This window comes from Cetorhinus maximus, chromosome 13, assembly GCF_964194155.1.
Source record: "Cetorhinus maximus chromosome 13, sCetMax3.hap1.1, whole genome shotgun sequence".
Lineage (NCBI taxonomy): Eukaryota > Metazoa > Chordata > Chondrichthyes > Lamniformes > Cetorhinidae > Cetorhinus > Cetorhinus maximus.
The window spans coordinates 62,561,551-62,585,615 of record NC_135891.1 but is presented as its reverse complement, the minus strand read 5'-3'; the positions used below and the strand labels follow the sequence as shown (position 1 = coordinate 62,585,615).

Genomic DNA, 24,065 nt, shown 5'->3' with positions numbered 1-24,065 from the left:
CAGTGCCCAAATCAAGAAATAAAGATAATGTTCAGTTTCTTTTTGCCTGCCCAACTGAGTGTGGAGACCTGGATAGTGTGACTGAAGTTCAGGATTTGGCTGGGGAGCTGAGCGAAAATTCTCATCCAATGAAATCATTTCTGGAGATTTGAATCACTCTGTGCAGAGAAAAGGAGTGCAATTTATGACCTAATTTCAGAGTTCACCAATGGGTTATCTTTTTGCAGATAATTCACTGCTGATTTAACTGTGGTCAATTGGAGTCTCTCCTCACATTACTCCTGCCCAAATGTAAAGGCTACATTAAGAAACTATTTCTGTCTCCTAGGCCTAATAGTTGAAATATTAGACTCTGGAACCAGAGGTTATGAGTTCAAAGCTCACCATGGCAAACAAAAACTGAATTTGACAACTGACAATTTGTGGAACAGTAATAGAAAATAATCATCTTGTAAAAATCCATCTGGCTTACTAATATCCCTTAGGGATGGACCTGCTGCCCTTGCCTGGTCTGATCTACACTATGTAGTTGATGCCCTCAGGTCAGCTATGGAGGGTATAATAAAAAAAACTTGTCCAGTGCCCAGATCCCCAAAAATAAACTTTTAACACATCCAGGATGCACCTTGTGACTTTAACAAATGCATTAAACTGATATATAAATGCAGGTTGCTGTGTTATTGGCCTCAACGTACGAGTAAGAAAAAAAAACAAAAGACTTGCATTTATACAGCACTTATATCATCAATCGCATATATATTCCATGAAGTTCTTTGCACACCTGGCAGGTTTAATCCATCCAAAAGATCTAGTAACTCTCCACCCGTTTGAGGTACTTTACTTTCTTGAGGCACCGATGGAGCTGGGTTACTGTCGTCAAGCAGATCAAGCAAATTGTTAACCTGAAACAACATGCTATGAATTAAAACACTGCATCATGAACTTAGCCCATCTGTTAAGAGGTGAATGGGCCCAGCAAGTTGTCAAAAATCAGTCAATGGACCCCGAGCATTTTATTGTCCGTGAGTTCACTTCCACTGATATATTCTACTGTCCCCTCGTATTATAACTTCGGTCAATTGGATGGGTTAATATGCACTGACACAACGTGATGTGTTACGTTTTGGCAGCAAGCCAGTAATGGAGACCACATTTTCGAGAACTTGATTCGATTTTTTTTGTGCAATTTTCTGTTTCCTTTCTGCCTGTGGTCCTCCTGTCACTTTAATGGAACACCTTATCAAGTTGCTGCTCTAGAGGTTGGTTGGGAGTGGGGAGAACCCACGTGTTTGATGGAATTTGGATCCAAACAGGTCACTGTGGATGACTCCAGGGGGCAATGTACTGGGCCTGGGTTTGAAGCTGTGCTGTGCCATTTTCTTTTAAATTCTGAACAGCCTACCCAGCTAATAGATTTGGATTTGTCGCCACAAACATCAGATGAGATAAATTAGTTGGCCCTCCCAATACTCTGCTGGGGTTCCAGAGTTTCATTTTCTTTAATTTAGAAAAATGTTACTGATGATTTAAACTTGTACCCAGTTTTCAAAATCAGAGTAAGCAAAAGCGTCAGAAAATTGTCAACCACTAGCTATTTATTTCAACAGTTCACTTTGTGTTTTTTTAATATAATCTTTAGAATGATCTACCTAAGCAGGGTTGGTGTATTTGGTGACCGCTTTGGTGCCTTCAGAGACGGCGTGTTTGGCCAGTTCCCCTGGCAGCATGAGGCGGACGGCGCTCTGGATCTCCCTGGCCGAGATGGTGTGGTGCTTGTTGTAGTGAATGAGGTGCGAAGCCTCGGAGGCGATGCGTTCGAAAATGTCGACAACGAAGGAATTCATAACACTCATGGCCTTGGACAAGATCCTGGTGGAAGGGTGGAGCTGGTTCAGCACCCTGTACACATAAGTGGAATAGCTCTGCTTGTGAGATTTTCTCCACTGCTCAGGTGGCTTCTTGGTTACTTTAGTCAGCGACTGTTTCGACACCTTGCCCTTCACCACAGCCACCACCTCAGGCACTCCACTCGACTTGGACCAACTCAAGTCAATGTATCAAGGGAAAATCAATTTAATTCTTTGGAGATAATTGCACATAGTTAGGACTCAGGGATTGGGGAAAATATATTAGCATGGATTGAGGATTGGTTAATGGACAGAAAACAAAGCAGGAATTAATGGGTCATTTTTGTGTGTATAAATTGTAACTAGTGGGGCATTGCAAGGATCAATGCTAGGGCTTCAGCTGTTTACAATCTATATCAATGACTTAGATGAGGGGACCAAGTGTAACGCATTCAAGCTTGCTGACAATAAAGATTAGTTGGAGAAAGTAAGCTGTGAGGAGGCTACATAGACTAAATGAATGGGCAAGAACACTCTAAATGGAATATAATGTGGGGTAGTGAGAACTTATCCACTTTGGAAGAAAAAATAGAAAAGCAGAGTATTAAAAGACGAGACTGGGGAATGTTGGTGTTCAAGGGACTTGAATGTCCTAGTGCATGGATCACAAAGGCAACACGCAGGAACAGCAAGCAATGAGGAGAGCACTCAGTATGTTATACTCTAACATATTTGTAATAAAGGATCAGAGTAAAGAAGTGAGGTACAATTGCATAGAGCCTTGGGTGAGACACCTGGGGTATTGCTTACAGTTCTAATCTTCTTACCGAAGGAAAGACAGCCTTGGAAGGAATGCAACAAGCATTCACTAGACTGATTCCTGGCATGAGGGGATTGCCCAATGATTATTCCATAAACTGGGCTTATATTCCTAATAATTTGGAAGAATGAGGGGGCTGTCATTGAAAGATAAAAAATAGCCCCAAGGCACTTGATAGAGTAGATGAGAGGAGGATTTTCCCCCGGCTGCAGAGTTCAAAACTGAGGTGGTCGCAGTTTCAGTTTAAGGGGTAGGTGATTTAAGACTGAGATGAGGAGAATTGTCTTCACTCAAGAGGGTTATGGATTTTTGGAATTCTCTACACCAGAGAGTGGTGGATGCTCGGTTTTGAGAACATACAACAACATAGATTTTTGGATAAGAAGGAAATGAAAGGATATGAGGATAATGCGGGAGGTGGACTCGAGGTAGAAGATCAGTCATGATTATATCAAATGGCAGAGCAGACCCAAGGGTTTGAATGGCTTACTCCTGTCCCTATTTCTTATGTAACTTGAGGTTATCAATTGCAAGTGTTGGAGGCAGAATTAGAGGCCATCAAGACGAATCAGTTGTCTTTTGTTCGTCTTTTAGCTTCTGCTGAAACCGGACATAATCATCAAGAAGAGATACTTAAACACTCGCTCTTAGTTCTCAAAGTTAAAATTCTATCTAAACTACCCAGATTCCCATTTCACCACTTGTCTCTTTAAATTCGCTTAATATTTCTGTATCAATACGCAATCTAAAAATCTCACATTCACCATCCAAAATATTATATGCTGAGTCCTCATTCATCTACTTAGCTCATTATTGTATACCATGCTTATTCCCCATTAACAGAAATTCTCATTATGTAACATACTTAATCCCAATTTATTCCTCATTATTAAAGTTTGCCTCTCATTAATCCAACTCAATAATTAAAATATGACAGGCTGCTTTAATTTGTGATTTGTTGGACAGTAATCGATTAATCCCCATTAAGACTTAGGCTGGCATATATGGCACTGGATTTTTCCTGCAGCAGTAATTCTTACCTCAAAGTATCTTTGTATTCAGCAGATTCTGTATTTCAAAGAAACAGTTGAAAAACATGCATTACATTCCACTTACCTGGGCTTGTTGGGACAGCTGCTCTTGTACTGGTAAGCTGCCCCCCTCCTCCTTCTCTTCACCATTAACCACAGCGTGCATCGGCCCATTGGCTGCACTCTTCTGTATGAGAGGCATTCGCTCCAGTAAGGCTGGTCTAAAGAAATATGGATGTTCAGTATCACACAATTACAACAGAGCCCATTTGATGGGGTCACTGCTACATCTTGCTTTATTTCCTACCTAAAAAAGCTTCAAATTTCACATTTATTTTAACGTCAGCCTTGGCCTATTTCCTGATCATACCAGTCTGATACAAGCAGAAACATTGAAAATTGCTGGCACAGAAGGTAGCCATTCAGCCCATCTGGTCTGTGCCAGCTGAAAAAGAACAATCCAGCCTATGCCCACTTTCCAGCTCTTGGTCTACAGCCTTGTAAATTAAGCGCTTCAAGTGCACATCCAAGTTTTTCTTTTAAATGCAATGAGGGTTTCTGCCTCAGGCAAAGCATTACAGGCCCCGCCCCCGCCTGTCAACACCCTTAGTGCAAAGATTTCTCAACTTCACTCTAATCCTTCTACCAATTACTTCAAATCTATGCCCCTTGGTTAATGACCGCTCTGATAAGGGAAATAGATCCCATCTAAACCCCTCAATTTTACACACCTCAATTAAATCACTTCTCAGCTTCTATTCTAAATGAAACAACCTAATTGAATTCAATCTTTGCACGTAGCTAAAATTCTCCATTCCTGGCAACATCTGAATAAATCTCCTCTGTACCCTCTCCAGTGTGATCACATCGTTCCAGTAATATGACCAGAACTAGTGCTTTGTATAGTTCTAGCATATCCTCCCTGCTCTTATAGTCCAAGACTCAGCCAATAAAGGAAAGCATCCCATATAGCTTCTTGAGCACCTCATCTACTTGCCCAATTCAGGGATCTGTGGACGTGCATTCCAAAGTGCCTCTACACTTCTCAATATCCTATCATTTATTGTGTATTTCTTTGCTTTGTTTGCCCTCTCCAATTGCACTGCCTCACACTTCTCCTGACTGAATTCCATTTGTCACTTTTCTGTGCAGTTGACTTGTCCATTGATATCTTCTTGCAGTCTACAGCTTTCTTCCTCACTATCAACCACCGTTGATTCTTGTACCATCTACAAACTTCTTCAATGTAAGAATGATTAAGTTGAAGTCATTTATATAAACCAGGAAAGAGAAGGTACCTTGTACTGAGCCCTGTAAAACCCCACTGGAAACAGCTTTGTAATTACAAAAAACATCTGTCTACCATTACCCTGTGCTTCCTGCTGCTGAGCCAGTTTTGGATCAATGTGCCACTTTCCCCTTGGATCCTATGGGTTCTTTCTTTTCTTACCAGTGTGCCATATGGAACCTGGTCAAGAGCGTTGCTAAAACCCATGTGGACTACATCGAATGCACTATCCTCATTGACCCTCCTGGTTTGAACTGAGGAACAGGAAAGTGGCAACCACATTGCTAGAAATGTTTATAGAACCCGTTCCCCCGCCTCCCTGCAGAACATCTGAGCCACTGCTGGTGCTGTGTACTTGGCTCTGGCTGTACTCCCCAGAGGAACCATCACCATCAGCGGTATTCAGCATACTTATCAATGATATTAGAGTAAGCAGCAAAATCAAAAAGGCCCATAAAAATTAGAGCAGCATGTGCATAAAAAATAATTTACAACTAGCTTTCACTGCTGGCTCGCTCGGCACAGGCATTGTTCGACTAAGCCAACCTGGCCCCAGGTTCCCTTTTTGGTTTGTGCTCTGTCGGCAGGATCTCCCTTCTCTAACCTAGGGACGTGAGGGTAACTCTACATGGTACCTGGTCTGTGCTGCTATCCACCGACCCCTTGGGATAAGCTGCGAATCCCCCACGGTGATAGAGGTTACTGATGTTCACTGTCTTACCTCAACTGAAAAATGCTCTGTTAGGTGAAGTACTGAAAGGAAACTGATAGGAGACAGCAACTTCAGAGTAGGGGGGTGGAGAGAAAAGCAAAGGAAAAAAAGTGGTAAAAATAAAAAAAAGTTAATTCTGAATACTTGTGAGGGAATTGAAAAAATCAATTCCCATCACTTCTAATTTATGTCACTCCTTACCTGGCAAATGTAAGGGTACCAAAAGAAACAAGCTGCTTCAGTTAATCCATTTAAAAAAAAAGTTTCACTAATGACTCCCTTTGCTTGAGCTTGAGCATTTGGGTTCAGTGGGCCTTTCTGGATCCTAAGTTGCCGAATGCTAGACATTAACTTTTAGAGAGCATTGGATGATAACTACTTGAAGACCTCCACCAATGCTAGTCAACAAAACAAAGACAAGAGCAGCTCAAGAGACCTTCCCAAACCTGAACTGGGAGCACAGACCATGAAGGATGATGAGGATGAGTTGCACCTTACTTTTATATTTCAACACATGCTGCAAGACTCATTTCCACAATAAAAGGTCAAGTCTCACTAACCTCATGTGGTCAAACCTCATGAAGAGTGCATTGTACTCCACTGCTCGTTGTTGAAGTTCCACATCTAAACTGCTTCCATAGGTAGAAACTGCCTTCCTGATGCGACTGAAAGGATCACAGGTTGCAGTCAAGGAGTGAAATATCTTGTGAAAAGCTTAGTGATCTGAATCAAATAGGCATTGGAAAAGTAAACCAAACTGTCCAAAATAATTTATGCTTAAAGGAACATTCCAGGATCCAGGATTCCCTTTTATCTTGAAAGTGCCAACTCTCACTGGGTAAAGTTCCACTGGCAGACCTCAGTTTTGGCAATTGTACCTCAGTGAGAGCACCTTCAGGATAGATGGAGAGAAAATTGGATGGGGGAAAAGGAGTTGTTCATCCAAAAATGTTAAAATAGGAGATGGTGCTACTTGTACTTGGTCAATACCAGGTGGCCATTAAGTAACCCAGCTACTTTCAGAAAATGCCAACAGCTTTAGATGGCTAAGCTCCTGGGGGAAGGGAGTGGGATCCTCAATAAAGAAAATATCAACAGGAGAATGAGCTAATCCGTATATTAGACAATGGGGTCCATAATCTGCAAACTGTGACAAAACTGTAGTACACAACAAGTCAATGAAGCAGCTGTGGACAGTCTGAAAGACACCAGGGTTCCTGTCCTGCCTTGTGCATAGAGAGCAGACACAGGAGCTCAGATGAACAACGATGACTGTGAATTACTTCAGGATCAGGTTACCGTTTTTGAAAATAACTTGGAAGTAGAAGCAGCATTTGACAACCAACTCCCCATTCCAGTGATAAAGTGCTTCTCAATAGATACCAGCAAGGACTCCCAATATTTTAAGAATTTGTACTCTACCTCTCAGCTGAATCAGCACAAAGGTTTTGAGATTTCTTATAGACAGAAAATCAATTGTTGTGCATTTTGTATGTTTTAGGAAGAGGAAACAGTGAGATACCAACACACTTTCTACTTACTCCGTGCTGCTCTGCAGTCGTGTGCTAAGCTTCATAATGGCGGTCAGTGCATATTCCCGTGTTGTAAGTGCCGAGAGGCTGGACTGCAGAATCTTCTCCAAAACATCCAAAACTTCATCTTCTGTAACCTAAATGAGAAAGGAAGTAGCTCAGTAGAGTTATCAAGACAAGAGTTGCAGAGTGCGTACACAGGAAGCTCAATAAAAGCTACAGGACTCAAAACAATGAAGAAAATTTATTTTTAATTAACCAGGCCATTTACATTTGGAGAGAATATAGTCCATCAGTGACAACGCAATGGAATCTAGCTCGGAACTCTGGTGCCATATTGTAGACGCTACTCTATAAATATCCAATTCCAGCATTCTCCAACTGTAAACAAACCAAACTTCCTAAATACAGTTTAATATTAATTTCAGCACAGAACTTCTGACAATTCAACTGAGCCATTTTTTTTCATCAAAAATGATGGGAAAGAAAAGGCCAGCTGGTCAATGCAGCCTGTCCCATACTCATGATGTCTGGAGCATCAGGACCTTTCACTACACTGTAATACCAGACTGTGGATCTATCCTATTAGCCCTATATTACTAAAGTCCTGATTTTAGGCTTAGTGCTGTGGTCAGGTGCTTTCAGAAAATGATGGTGGGGAGTGGGGGCGGGGTGGAGAATGAGCAACTCTTCTCTGCTAGCTCTGAAAAGCATTGAAAGGCGGCTTGTGTGAATGGACTATTTCTTACACATCCATCACTTGTATGCTCAGACACAGGTGGGTACCAAGGGAGATTAAATCTCAAAGCTAACACAATATGACTGTCTTAGGGCACTTTTAGCAACATGTGTTCTGTTTCAATTAGTTTGTAATTAACATTGAAGTGTTTGAATATTGTTGGCATAGTTTAAATATGTCCAAGTTAACAACCAACCATGCATATTTTTCAAACTGATTAATGATGAAGAGTCTAAAAATCATGTCACAGCCAATGCCCTTGGCCACAGAATTATACAGAAGTGTTTTCACGGAATCACATAATTTTACTGAGTGCGAGTGAACATAAAGCTGAAGGCAGCTTTAACAAGTTTGGTAACACTCCAATAAATAGTTCTAAGTGCAGAAATGACACCAGTGGATATCGTATTTTAAATTCAAATTGAATTCAGTAGATGGCTACAAGAAAATCCTTCATTTTACTGAAATTCCCACATTTTATCAACTGAGCGGTAGAATTTCCACAGGGTCACCCAATCATCCACAGTAACTTCAGTGGGAAATCCAGGGAATCCCAAGAAAAAAAAAACAGTACAGCTGTGGATATTCAGACAAAACACCACTGGCAAACAAACGATGAAAGCTGTCAATTCAGTTAACTGCCAACTCACAAGTGCAACGAAGTCTTGATCTTTAATTCAAGAGCAAATGGCTCTTTCTGAACAGCAATGAAAGAATTGGTTCCTCTTGGTTCCCCACACTTGCCACCCCACCCCTCCATCTTCCTCCACTTTCTCAAGCTCACTCCTAAGTCATTCATGATCTTTCTCCTCCAGGAGAAGGGCAAGGGTGTGTCCTGGACCCCACCAATTCCATTCTAGTTGTATGCCAAAAGATACATCAGGGGGTCTTGAGTTAGCTCTCCCCAATTTTACCTCTTGTCTCCAAAATGAAGCTCCAGCCACGGCTTGGCATTTTCTTCTTACTGGGACAATAGCTTGCATATATATGCTGCCTTTAACTTGGAAAATGACAAAATGTACTTTATGAAAGGGATTGGGGAAAAAGTAGGTAGGAATAAAGAAATAGATAATGAGCTAGGATGTGAAAGTTTGGAGAAATTATCAAAAGCTTAGTTAAAAAGATAGATTTTGAGTCTTTTAAAAGGGTAAAACAGAGGAAGTGGGGATTTGGGAGGTCAATCCAAACAGTAGAATCAAGATTGTTGAAGTACTAATAATGTAGTAAAGGACGCAGCTAGTGCACAAAAGGCCTGAGAATCAGAGGAATGAACGACATGAAAGTGAACATAAAGTTGGAGGTATCTTCAGGTCAAGTAGGGGAAGCCATGGAGATACAAGAGACCAGAAGTTCAGCAAATTGTAGGACACCGCTCAGTAGCATAATGTGGTGCAACAGCTATATGAGCGTCACCTTACTTTTAACACTTACATTGCCCTTGCACAATCCAAAGACCAAGAAATAATTCAGCAGTCACTAGGGTATTAAATAAGTGAAAGCATCATCAACCAGTTGTAATACAGATGTTTTAGACTTTCATTGACTGTATCAGGAAAAGACAGGTCTTTCCAGTGTGCTAATATTGTCTTATCCACACAAACACACCTGAACTGGTGTTTCCTCCTCAAACTCGCCCGACAGTAGAAGGTCCCCATATTCTCCAATGCACCACACTGCCACTTGCACCAACGGTTGCTGCAAAAGAGAAATTAGTCTAAGTTCAAATGTGTGTGCTAGTTATGGATCAGTCCATTTTCAGGCAAATTCAGACATATTAACTCATACATTAATACAATGGCCATGTAACAGAATATATGGAAACTACACTATGGGGTTAGGAAATGTACTGTTTAACGAGATTAAATTTTCATTGAATGCTTCAAGGTTTGTCAGAGAAATCGGATTTAAAAAAACATACATTTTATAATAAATCAGACTGGAGTAACCTACAAAATTAAAATTGCATTACTGATTCAGGAGAGGAGGGGGTGATGGAAAGAAAGGGGAAGCGTGCGAAAAGCGAGGAAGAAAAAAGGAAGGGTACAGGGAAGAGTTGGGGGGGCCAATCTTCAGCCAATTCTATTCACTCCCACATATCAAGAAATGGCTGAAGGCACTGGATACTGCAAAGGCAATGGGCCCTGACAACATCCTGGGAACAAGCTCGTGCCTAGCTGCCAAGCCCTAGCCAAGCTGTTCCAGTACAGCTACAACAATGGCATCCACCCTGCAATATGTCCTGTCCACAAAAAGCACGACAAATCCAACTGGGCAGTTACCGCCCCATCAGCCTCCTCTCGATCATCAGTAAAGTGATAGAAGGTGTTACCAACAGTGCTATCAAGTGGCACTTACACAGCAATAACCTGCTAACCATTGCTCAGTTTGGGTTCCTCCAGGGCCACTTGGCTCCTGACCTCATTACAGCCTCGGTCCAAACGTGGAAAAAAAAGAGCTGAACTCCAGAGATGATGTGAGAGTGATTGATTGCCCTTAACATCAAGGTAGCATTCACCCAAGTGTGGAATTAAGGAGCCCTAGCAAAACTGAAGCCAATGGGAATCAGGGGGAAAACTCTCCACTGGTTGGAGCCATACCTAGCACAAGGAAGATGGTTGTGGCTGTTGGTGGCCAATCACCTCAGTCCCAAAACATTGCTGTAGGAGTTCCTCAGTGTCCTAGGCCCAACCATCTTCAGCTGCTTCACCCTTCCCTCCATTATAACGTCAGAAAAAGGGATGTTCACTGATGATTGCAGAACGTTCAATACTATCCGCAACTCCTCAGATACTGAAGCAATCCATGTCCATATGCAGCAAGAGCTGGACAAGATACAGCCTTGGGCTGATAAGTGGCAAGTAACATTCAAGCCACACAAGTGCCAAGCAATGACCATCTCCAACAAGAGAGAATCTAGTCATCTCCACTTGACATTCAATGGCATTACCATCACCGAATCCTCAATTTTAACATCTTGGGGCTACCACTGACCAGAAAGTGAACTGGATCAGCCAAAAAATACTATGGCTACAAGAGCAGGTCAGAGACTGGGAATCCTGTGGTGAATAACTCACCACCTGACTCCCCAAAGCCTGTCCACCATCTACAAGGCACATGTCAGGACTATGATGGCATACTCTCTACTTGCCTGGAATGAGTGCGGCTCAGTGTGCATTATATACAAGATGCACTGCAGCAACTCATCAAGGCTCCTTTGACAGCACCTTCCAAACTCTTGACCTCTACCACCTAGAAGGACAAGGACAGCAGGAGCATGGGAACATCACCACCTACAAGTTCCCCTCCAAGCCACTTACAATCATGACTTGGAACAATATCGCCGTTCCGTCACTGTTGCTGGATCAAAATCATGGAACTCCCTTCCTAACAGCACTCTGGGTGTAGTTACACCACATGTAGTGCAGCAGTTCATGAAGGTGGGCAACAAATGTTGGCCTAGCCAGGGATGCCCACATTCTATGAAAGAACTAAAAACCAAACGCTAAAGGGGAACTTGCTACATTAAATTGAATTTAGCCAAGACTGTACTACTGTGGAGCTCAATTGTGTGATCTCATTTTATTAGACACTTCTGCTCAGATTTAGACAAACCATTATAACGGAGAGATGATTACTTTGGTCACCATACTACTCTGCCATGCACAAATATTACAGGATATTTGGTGTCCAATTCTTGCTACCTCTGATAAGCTAAGAGCTAAATGGCTTTTAAGCAGAATATCTTCTTAATTAATGTTATTCTGGTTGGTTTAATATAGATAACTAAAACTGAGGTATCATACATCAAGCTACATACACTCACTGACTATTACTGAGTTGCATTTGCCACGTTAAATGTAAGTGTCATTAAATAAGATTTTTTGCAATCACCTCTACATCAATGGTTTTGAATTTCCCATAGTTAATGTTGGCTCTGATCCAAGATAGACTATTATTCTTTCAATGAAGCTGCTTCACCCTTATTACCTACCTGTGAAATATCCACCCGTATGGCCTGATAAAGCTTCTGCACAATGTATGCATGAAGTGAGTTTGCATTACTGATGAGTTGAATCAACAGAGGCACTGAGTCATCTCGAACATAACTACCAGCCTGTTGAGAGGGAGAAAATAAAATATATTGCAGCAGTGAAACTTACCCACTTAACATTCTAAGAATTTAAGGAGCAAAAATTGGAGGCAATTGCAAGGAGGCAATACATACGGTGGTGAGCACTCTCATGATGGTGTCGATATGCCATCTCTTGTTCGGTGCATATCTGGAAAAGACATTACCCATAACACAGAACTTAGCCACGATGTGCCCGCATTTAGCTGATTAAATGAAAAGAATGTAGTGGATACTCTATATAGGCAGAGAGCTGCAGTGCCCAATGTAAATACAACATTTGGACTTAAATCAAGGGCTTTCGGTTCATATTTTGTGCCCAAATTTTAGTCATTTTATCCCATCTTCAATGCATCATTTCCACATAACAGACAGGGCAAACAACCTGTTTCTGTACAATGTCGAGAAGTCTCATGCTTGGAGATGCAAAGACAACAGCAGCCTGACTGGGAGGTAGTTAGCTTTTGGGCAGCTGATTTGAATTGAACACAGGCTTTTAATCTCCATCAAATACTCAAGCAAAAGACCGTGAGGACTGGAAATGCCTTAAGCTATTAGGTGCCTTGTAAGCTAAATAAATATCTACAACCAAGAAGAACAGATAGTGTGCCAGCTTGTTAACTGGCCCACAATATGTGAGATCTTGTTAACTGGCCCACAATAAGTGAGATTCAAGTAGGTTGGGACTGGTATATTTATTTATTTTCTTGTCTCTTCCTAACACAGATTTTAACTGTGGCAGGAAATTTAATTCAGAGTGTGCCAAGTACCAGCAATACTTCTCTCGCAATAGTTGTGAGTGAGAAATCACTCTGTTCTTTCTTTTCAATGTGGTACGTGATAGTCGTTGTTGGGTCTGATTGAAGGCTGGCAGGATCCAGGTCAGCATTGCGTGTGGTCACTGTTTGTAGCTCTCGAGACTCACCAATATTTGGTCTGCAATACCCGATGCATGTAGCTGCAGAAGCATCTTGTCGGTATCACCGATGGCAGTTTTGGCTTGCTTATATGCAAAGACAGGGACTGCCACAGCTTAGCAAAACAGATCACCATCAAGAGTCATCTAAATTGCAGCATCCATTAGAGATTCGAGGGGGTAGAGGCAGGTCTGCACCAAAATATACTTCCATTTTCATCAAAGCAACTTGACCCTTGATAACTGATTGTGGGAAGTCAGAGAAAATATTTTATCCCTGTGCATCTCAATGACAAGAACTGGAAAATAAAACTAGATCCAAATTAGACCAGATGTCTTTCTAACGCCACATGTTTCCATGTGTGTCATTTGTTTTTATTCAATAGCAAACTTTCTCCTTCTTACAATGTATTTCCTATTTATTGTTTCATGTTCTTGATCAATCTCAGTTTGTTGCAGTACCTAACTGGAATGACCCAATTGTTAAAAGTTCTTAATAGCGGTTACCATTTATTGTGCAGGTCTGCGTGTTTTTAGATGTAGTTATCAATATTTTAGTACTAATATACTGTCTGGCACCCAGGGCTCCCTTCTGAATTCAAAGTTTTGTTGCAGCACAAAAATAGGTCTGAGAATTTAATGTGCACTTTTACTTTAAGGGTGAATATACTTTCACGAAAGCAACCTTATCTGTCACACAACATATATACACGTGTATGTATGTTTAGTTTAATTAAACTGCAGACAGTCAGACTACAAGGTTGGAATCATCAAAAGGGGTTAGGTGTAAAACAGGCATTTGAAATGGAGATGGGTAAGCTAGGATGTTGTCTCAGCAGATACGGTGTGAATGGAATATGCATTGTTGCATAAGTTGAGAGGTTGATTTGCAAAGGGGCATGATAAGATGTTTACAACTGGCAGGATAAATAAGGCAAAGTTATTAAGTTCATTTTCCCCGAAAATGCTGGTCATAATGATGATAGATTTTTGTATTCTGGGAAAAGTAACTTCCAAAGAAAAGTTGAAACATTGGGATTTACAGGTCAAAAGGGAGAAATATGTTTAAAGAAAGATGGAAAGTTGTGTAGGGATTGGCCTTGTGAGATCTTGGAAGGTACACTGTGTGAAACAGACCTGTGGAAAAGCCTTTAGCCACCCTGGAGAAGTTTGCTGTTCCAGTAATCAAGGTTTTGTTAAAAGCCTTTGGAATTCCATTACTGAATGAGAGGGAGAGAGAAGCTGTAAAATACCTCCCTTATAGCAACAGTGGGTGCTTGTGGTAATATTGCTGGATGTTTTATAGGTTAAGAATCTATTTGGACTGCTTCCTGGAAGGGGTGTGTAGTTGGAAGTCTAGTTAAGTAGAAATCTAGTGAGGACTGTTATAAAACTAAATGTAACTGTGTAACTGCAGTCTTGTGTGTTAAGTTTTCTTTTGTTAACAAATGTTTTAATTTTATCTTTAAAACCTCCAAAGTTGCTAGTGGACTCTTTACTTCAGACTTCAGTGCATAAACCTTTGCGTAATACATACAAATTTAAAAATGGTTATGAAAGCCTGGCCAAGTTTCCCTCTGGGGTTTGGTCAGCTGGGCAGATAGCACCTGCCATATCATAACAGAGTGAAGGGTAGAAATGTAATGTGGGATGTCTTTAAGGGAACGGAGATACAGTATCCGAGATCAGGGAAGAAGAGGTGGGGGCAGTGTGTGTCTTTGTTCTTTGCAGCAAAGATTGATCTAGAAGGAAGTGTATAATTTGCGGAGTAAGGCTGAAATGTTGTGGAATGCGTGTTCCAGCTGTTGAAAGCTCCTGCTTGGTGGTGTTTTCTTGTACCTGTTTCAGATTACATCCATGGTGAATGCATCTAGGAGTTCTCTATTGTCTCACATTGGGGAGAGGGCTAACATGTGCTGAGAGATTTTCAGAGAGGTATAGGCATTTTTCCAGGCATATGGCAATGATTGGATTATGGGTTATTTCCAGGCTTCTGTTGACCTTCACTGGGGGTCTACAAAAGTCAGGTGCTTTAGCAGGAATACTCTCAAAGGCTCTGGTCTCCATGCTTTTTGTGGGCTGACTATTTTCCTGAGCATAATTCCCTGGACCGGGTCAGAGATTGCAGCAGAGACTGGGATAGATGATTCTGCCTTAATAGCTGGGGAGCCAGAACCATTTAAAAGGCATTTGTGGCACTCAACCTGTCCATAAAACCCTGGATATGGGCTGATAAAGATCTTGGAATTGCTGGACTATGAGCTAGGACCCTAATTTCCAGCATGTAAAGCAGATAGGTAGCAGAATAAATTCACTTTTATTCAGCTTGCTTTCCCTAGGAAGGGTATGTCAGGTTATTCAACATGCCTAGGCCAATATATATATTGGTCTGAATTTAGTAGCGATTGTCTTTGTGCAGTACAGTGATTTGGAGATTTACTTAAGTAAGGCAAATAAAATCAAGCTGCAACTGATCTTAAGCATAGGAAACACAAGGCTGTCATTCAATAATGAGTTAAAATTCAAAGCTGTGTGTTCATCAAACACTAGCTAAGATTCACTAGATGAATGCATGCTTAGCCAAAAACAAACAAACATTCCATGGTTGCATCCTGGCTGTAGGAGTGCATTTGGTTGATATAAAAGCAGAAAACAGGAACATGATTTTCAAAACAAAACTGTGGATTCTGCCTAAACTTGCCATTTTCTATCCTCCACTTACTTTTCTGCTGCCAGAAATATTCCAGAAGCACAGTCAGCCTTAAACTCTGGGTCACAGTGGTCCAGGAAGTAGAGCAGCTCTTTCATCATTCCTCTGACATTGCTGCCATTAACCAAGGCAAAGCACAGATCCATTGCACGCCTTCATGTGACAGAGACCAAAAGATTGATATTAAAACTGGAATGAAGCACTTAATATTTAAATATAACCTTCATTCAGAATGTCTGAAATCAGCTATCACAAGAGTTAAACAAGTACAGACCTCAACAAGACTTTTGAAGCCCAAAGGTAGATGGTGCAGTTTGCTCCAGTACCACTTCCTGCCACTAGAGGGTGCTTAGGATTTTCTCTAATGCAATTTTTACAATTTTGCCAGCCTTTCGTATCAGATTTGGTGCCAATTAAAACTCAAGAAAAACAGACCATGTCTGTCAGCCCAGAGGAATCTAGTTAAATGGCTGAATATGGCTTCCTTTTTATTGAACACAATTAACTAGCAATTTCACACAAAGTATTTATTGGAATGAGAACAGTAAACACATGGTAATGATTACAAAGCAACTAAGGTAGTTTAAATACTTTGTAGAGTCTACTTCATTCTTTGAATTATATACTCCCCATGCATGTATTGGAAGGAACTGCCTCTGGAAAGCCCATGCACAGTATGACGCGCTGACGAATGGAATTGTACACAGTCTGCTTCTCCTGTGTTATATAAAGTCCTAGTTGTCACAGTCTTGTCTTGAAGCTAAATGGAAACTGACTAAATAGTAATCTCAAATTTCAATCCTGCAATGATTGGATAGGTTTGATTGTAAAACATGGATGACACACACCATTTGAAGAATGAATTGACCCTACAGGATGGGCAAGTAGGAAGGGAAAGCCTTTTCTGACCATCTCCATATGCTGTGCATGTGTTCTGATTTCTGCCTTTTTCCTCAATTTTTTGGGCCTCTGGTGAGCAAATTCTACCCATAAGCTTGTCAGTATGCTTTTCCAAGCCATTTAGATCCTTTTGATCAACTGCACAGACTTATTTTTATTAATGCTTGGAGGGAACAGGTCAAATTAATATCCTATGTGAAAATGCTCCCAAGGATGTCTGTCAAATCTGTAGCTGGGTTGCTATGAGAAGGGTTCCATTGATTTTAGATGAATCCTCTATTACCATCTATTTTGGGAAGGGTGCTGATAACTTGCTATTTGGATTTGCCCATATGGCAGCAATCATGAGAAACCCTATGAAAGCTGCTTTACTGTGACTTATGTATGAATCTGGAGGGAGGGCATTACTCTGCAGATGTGCCTTCCTGAGATGAACACGTGAGATTTTGAGCCAGTCAGGTGTTCAAATGTCTCTGGAAATTTTCCATGGGGAAAGTCCAGTTCCTAATCATCTACGGGTAGTGAGGAAAGGAGAAGTACTTCCCAGCAGCTCCTTGTGGTTTCACTGACTAGTCTGTACTACTACACAATGGAGCATGGATGTTAACGAATCAGCAAGATGACAGATGGATTTAAGAGAATCAAATACCTCATTAAGACATTCTGCAATTTCTTTGGAGGCACTAGGACAGAAATGTGACTACCCACCATGGCAGAGGAACATTAATAAATGAGCTCTGCTTAGGAGTTGTAGGAACCAAGCTGTTGGGGAGGTGCAGAGGTAGGTCACGACCCAAAAGCACATCTACCTTGAAAGATGCCATATCACTCTCTTCTCCACACCTTCCTTCTACGAAGGAATCAGTGGATGGGCCTTTCAGATAGCTCTACCACATTTCCACAGATATACTACATAAATGCAAGTTGCTACTATTTATCTTTACCTATCGTCCACAGTGGAGGATGCAGGCATCAACACAAAACAGTCTATAATAATACTTCCCCTATTAATTTTGGCGGCCTGCTCAATTTCCCCCTCACAACCATATATTTGAGCTAATGCTGTATTGATCCAACCCTGGGTATGCAGTTTGAACATAAGAGCCATGAGCAGACCATGCAGCCCCTTGAGCCTGCTTTGCCATTCAATACGATCATGGCTGATCTTCTGCCTCAACCCCACTTTCTCACCCAATCTCATATCCTTCGATTCCCTGAGACCAAAAACCTGTCTATCTTGGCCTTAAAAATATTCAATAGAACATCCACAACCCAGTGGGGTGAGAGTTCTAAAGATATGGACTGCAGCGGTTCAAGAAGACAACTCACCACCACCTTTTCAAGGGCAATTGGGGATGGACAATAAATGCTGGCCTAGCCAGCAACGCCCAGATCCCATGAATGAATAAAAAAAAATTTACAACCCTCAGTGAAGAAATTTCCTCACATACGAGTCCTAAATGATCGACTCATTATCCTGAGACTATGCCTGTGTTTAAGATTACTCAGCGGGGGAAATACCTTCTCGGTGTCTATCTTGTCAAACCCCTCCAAAAACTTGTGTGTTTCAATAAGATCATCTCTCAATCTTATGAACTCTCATCCCTGGAACCAACCTAGTGAAACTTCGCTGTACTGCCTCTAATGCAAGTGGTATCCTTCCTTAGATATGGAAGCCAAAACTGCACAGTGTTCCAGGTGTTGTCTCACAAAAGCCCTGTACAATCACAGCAAGATTGCCTTATTTGTGTACCCCAATCCTCTTGCAATAAAGGCCAACATGCCATTTGCCTTCCTAGTTGCTTGCTGCAGCTGCATGCTAGCTTTGTGCTCTTTGTACTAGTACATCCAAGTCCTTCTGAACATTTACAGAATCTTGCCTTTCAAGAAATATTCTGTCCTTCTATTCTTTCTACCAAAGTGAATAACCTCACACATCCCCACATTATATTCCATCTACCACCTTGGCGCCGAGTCACTTAACCTGTCTATATTTCTTTGCAGCCTCCTCATAGCTCACATTCCCATCTAACATTGTATCGTCAACAAACTTGGATGCATTACTCTGTCTCTTTGTCTAAGTCACGGATATAAATTGTGAATAACTAAGGGTCTAACACTGATCTTTGCAGCACTCCACTAGTTACAGTTTGCCAATTTGAAAATGTCCCATCTATTCTACTACTTGATCTTCTGAGCCAAGATTCTTTCTTCCAAACTCACGTCATCCTTCATCATCAGGGCTATTCCTCCTCCTTTTCCATTTTGCCTGTTTTTTCGAAATGCTGTGTGTGTCCTGGAATACTGCTTCCCACCCTTGGTCACCTTGTATCTATGTCTCTGTACTGTGGTGACAGTTCAAACCCATTTCTCTCTAGTTTGTCTACCTTATTGTAAATACATTCAGATAGAGTTTTTGATTTTTCTTTAAACCACTATTCTTTATATGGACCTTAGTCATCAATGCACTATTACCATTAAACTCTGTCCTTTCCTATCCCACTCGGCTTGAGTTAACTCAAATCATTTCAAAAAGTGTCTTGTACAGACCAGTGCTAGGGAAGCCTAACTGTGTGATCAGAGCGGATCTTTAGTGGAGAGTCGCTATCCATTGGTGACTGGGGCTGCTAATATTAAAGTGTGTTCCTTGGAACAACTGCTTATGTGACTGATTGCTGCTGATTTGACCTTTCAAAAGAATGGCTATAATTTAAGAGATCATATATAATCAGAGAATTTGGTGACACTGTTTTAATTTCTGAGACATAGGTTTGTGTCTAGCCCAGATCTAAACGGTTAAGTCTGTTGTGAGTGAGGATGTTACACAAGATTACTTTTGCCCAATCTTTACCCAGCAGGTGCGGATTCACACAACATTGCCCTAAATTTGGCAGAAACTAGGACAGCCTGTTCAATAGGTTGGTTTGGGAGGTGGTATATCACACTTGTGAAGCGAGGGTGCATTTCCAATGTTGGTGTTGAGCTATATTGCTGAGGCAGGAGAGAAAGGGTTATTAGGGATGGGCAATAAATGCTGGCCTAGCCAGCGACACCCACATCCTGTGAAAGAATAAAAAAAAACTACAGGCCATGGGTTAAGCAATATTGAGTAATGAATGCTTGGTGTTGATACTTGATGGCAGAATCAGAAACTTTGCTAGCAACAGCTTTAAGAAGAATAAAAAATTAAATGATAAAACAAAGGGGCCGCAAAATTGAAAGGGATGTTTTGCTAATTGTATTGCTTTTTATAGTAATGGGAATGATAATGGTAAATATTTTTATCTACAAAAAGGTTTGATTTAAATATGGCAAACAGAATTGCCTGAAATAAAGAAACAGGCTCCAGCCAGAAACAGCCGAGATGTGGCCACATGCAAGTAAACAGAACCAATTACAGGCACAAGTGTGTACAGCTGGAGGGGACTGGCTAGAGGTAAATTCAGCAAATTCCATACATAACCTACTTATCTCCATTTGACAGGGGCTCTGTTGGTCATGACAGGGTGAAATTGAGCCATGCAGGCTAAGAGGTGTCAGGTTCAATTCCAAGTCTCTAATGAGTTATCTAATCTCAGGCAAAGTGGCAGCAGAAGACACTAAAAGAAGTCTCAGTATTCCTAAGCTATTGAGGAAAGAGGGAAATTAGCCAGGGCGGTATTTGATTACTCCTGCTGAAAAGTGTTCTGTGATGCCTTCTACAACCAAGTAGACTGCTAACAATCAGTGCAGCTCATGAGCAACAAGCCACATGGGTAAGTATTCAAAGGGCACCTGTACGCCAGCAGCAGGAGAGGAAAAACAGGAAAACCAGTCCTCTATTTCTTACTCCAGGATGAATATAACCAGTTATAATAGAAAAAAAAATAACTGGTGCTGAGATAGTACGTTGTGAACTGAAAAATTTCCAGCTAAAATACACGACAGTCCCGGAAGATTAATGCACATCATATCCTCTCGACAAAACCGAAAAACAGCAGCCTGTCAAGGGGTTGTGTTGGCGGAGAAACTGAAATTAACCCGATACCAATAGGTTAAGTTCTGCTTTTCAAGTTACATGACCATCACCTTTTAATGGAGACATCAAGGTCCGTAAGGCAGTCCACGATTGTACTCCGGTGTCTCTGCACCGCATTGTGGTCTGTCTGCACCATCTTCAACAGTGACGTCAATGCAACGTACCTTCAGAGAGAGAATGTAAAACCTTATGCGTAAGCTATTTAGTTACTGGCACAAGAATAAACTACTTTAGAAAGAAGAAGTTGTATAGCCCCAAAAAATATGCATCTGATCAAAATATAGGAACAAGACTTTTGTCATACAAGACTGAGAATGGCTAAAAAAGAGGAACTGCCTGCTCAACAAAAAAATTTCCATGCAGTAATGCTGGGAAACCAAATCATTGAGTTACAGTAATTTGAGGACTACCCTGCATTTAGATATCTTTGAAGGGAACAAAACTGGGTTCTGGGTGTCTCTCAGTTATCAAAAGGAAAGATATTCATTTTGTAAGAGTTCTTACACACTATAGTTAACAAACATGAACAAGTGCCAACCTTTAATTCTGTATGGGATGGTCTATGGAGCCATCGATTCAGTGGAAAGCAACAAGGTCATTAAGTACCTGGCTGTGTTTAAACAACTGAGAGATGTCTGCCTTACCTCTCACAATTTACAGCATAGTAACAGGCCGTTCAGCTCAACCAGTCTATGCTGATTTTTACAGTCCACATGAGTTTCCTTTCACTATTTACTTCATTTCACCCCATCAACATCTACTTCAATTCTTTTCTCCTTCACTTACTTATCTAGCTTCTGCTCACTTGAACAATTCCATGTGGTTACATGGCGTGCTCTATATTGGCACAACAGAAGTTTCTCTTGAATTCCTTTTGAATTAATCAAGTCTAAATAGTTAAGGAATATAGATGGAAGGGGAGGAAAATGGTGTAGAAAGAGATTAAATCTTTGGATCCAATTGCTCTCATGCATCAGTTATAAGGTTAGTTGAATTGCTCCACACATGATTATGTCTAAATCATTCATCTCTTGTGCCTTGCCTATATCACAGCATCACAAAATGACCTGCTCCCAGGCATCTGACATCATTCAAATTGGCTGCTGGAAGGCCACAGCGATGATCTTCAAATTTCCTTCCCCCTGAGGACCTGACAGGCATGGCTAGGTTGGGGGTGTTAGAGGATGGATATTCCTATTTACAAGTTACTCAAAATACTAGGGTTCAGAGCATTGTAGGTAGAGATTCATATATTTAATCGAGCCTATGACAATTAATATTGATAGCTAATTAAACATACATTTAACAACAGCACTTGTGAGTTTTTAAACCTGGAGGACCCACATGATAACAGTAAAATCATTGCCTGATCAGGCTTCATTGATTTGAGGTCTCTTTCCCAGGAACTAGTTTTTTTATATTGCTTTTTCCCCCAATTTAGTATTACATAATGACTCTTTGATGTCCCCTGTCAATGATTTCAGTTTTACACATCCCAATTGATCTGTTAATCAAATCCTTAAACTCAAGTCAGTTGCATAAATTTATAAACCAAAGGCTTTATGACACTCTTGTACAGGTGGTAGTTTTTCTTCATTCTAGGCCATACTCCTTTCAACACTATTGTCTTCCAAGGTGGTCTTTGCATACATCTGTTTATGCTTCAACACAACTACCGTAAAATTGTTATATCTCTCCTGTGCCTATGTGAAATTAACACGAGTAATCTACAAGCTGTTCACACCTACATGATTCCCAAGGCCTTGTTACAGGTTCTGTCCATAGGGTTAATCAAACAGATAGTGAGCTTAGTTACAATTGAAAAGATATTGGACACAGTTAAATTAATATAAAGAGAAATTCCATTTGATTAACCCCTTATTACCAAGAATAGAAACTGAGCAAATGGAGGGTCAAACTGTAAGTCTACAGCTTACGACTCTTTGGTTCCAACTTACACCACTCCTCCTTTGTAAAACTGAAAAACTTGTAAAACTTTACACCTACCATGAATAATTTAATTTTATATCATTTTAATTTTTATAATTAATATAACCCAATCCTCAATTTCTTTGTTACCAATTTCAGTTTTGATCATTTCATATTTAATTAAGTACATTAAGATATTTACAATAATGAGCAGAGTTATAAGTCATTGCAGAGTTAAAGGGAAAACCTTAAACTATTGCCAATGATGCACTAACAGTAATGTTGTGCCAACACTGTGCCCCAGCAACCAGCTATGTTGGATAGCACAGGATTAAGGTTCCCATTACTACTTTTACCCAGGAAAAACTGGAGACAGAAGCAGAGTTAAAGTTCACATTTAACACATTTCTAAGAACACTTACCTAATATTTTTATCATTGTTTAATAAAAATCTACCCAAAATATTTACAGCTAGAACCTGAGAATAAAAAACACAAAACTTCGATTATTACATTTACAACTGACATATGATTCAATAAACAGATCTATCAATTATTACCCATTTGTTTCACCAATTCAGACAATTAAGTGCTTGACAGAACTTGAAGGTGGTGCCACAGAATGGTTATTGCTCCATAAGTGCTGGCAGCACTTGTGTTCTACACAAGCAGAATCCAATTTTGATTGGTTTGGAAATACTCACCACAACAAAGTGTAGGTTGGCTGTTGACACCCATGGAACGGCACTCCATCATTAGCAAAAGGAGGGGAGTAAGCTCAGGAAAAGCCATGTAGTATGTAGCAATTATTACAATTATTAACCTCGTGGGGGCTCAAATAACAAATTATGAGTTTCATTATCGTCATAAATAACATCCTTTGATCTAGAGATTCTTTTCTTGTAAATTATCCATCATTCTCAAATTTAAAATATTATTTTCATCAGTACTTTTATGTTTTAGTCTTCTTTGTTGGGAAGGCAGACCTTTGATATTGCTTCCTTCAACACTAACTAGAGCAGGATGGGGATGACTTACATCAATGTCCCACCCTCTCCATTGGGGAACCATCTGCCCTTATGCCAAATGCTGATATTCCCACTAGTAGAAGAAACTTGGCAATGTGATAACCATGGTAGAAACTTGCATCCTGAACTTCATGGCACAGCTCTCAAGCAATGCCCTGCACCTTTGTGAAATATTGTATTTTTTGAGGGAAGATAAAGCATTCAAAGACTCTTGGATAAATGTGCCTTCACTTTTCCTGCCCTTTGCCGTGCTATGGAAGACAACATCCAATCAGTCAGTTTTGAGAGATTATTGAAGTCAGGTTTCCTGCTCGGTCCAGCGTTTTGGCATAGGCCATCACTGTAGCCATTGCCATAATCGTAAAATTAAATTGTAACACCGCAGTAGCTAAAAAAGCTTCCTCCTCTCCAGATAGTCACTGTTGCTGACAATAGTTCCACAGTAGCTCTCTATGCCTTATACAAGT

General features: G+C 40.7%; 1 protein-coding gene across 2 annotated transcripts in view; it reads right to left on the bottom strand.

Annotated features, from left to right (window-relative positions):
* The window catches only part of LOC144688633 (AP-1 complex subunit gamma-1-like), a 113,158-nt gene that overhangs the window by 12,552 nt on the left and 76,541 nt on the right, over positions 1-24,065 (bottom strand). For both annotated transcript variants that reach the window (XM_078555434.1, XM_078555433.1), the window contains exons 10-19: positions 22,994-23,049; positions 20,693-20,806; positions 15,737-15,877; positions 12,195-12,249; positions 11,961-12,083; positions 9,575-9,664; positions 7,240-7,367; positions 6,259-6,363; positions 3,784-3,919; positions 782-902 (exon numbers count right to left, since the gene is read on the bottom strand). In XM_078555434.1, coding sequence (XP_078411560.1) covers positions 782-902; positions 3,784-3,919; positions 6,259-6,363; positions 7,240-7,367; positions 9,575-9,664; positions 11,961-12,083; positions 12,195-12,249; positions 15,737-15,877; positions 20,693-20,806; positions 22,994-23,049 — 1,069 coding nt within the window. The remainder of the gene's footprint in view (positions 1-781; positions 903-3,783; positions 3,920-6,258; positions 6,364-7,239; positions 7,368-9,574; positions 9,665-11,960; positions 12,084-12,194; positions 12,250-15,736; positions 15,878-20,692; positions 20,807-22,993; positions 23,050-24,065) is intronic.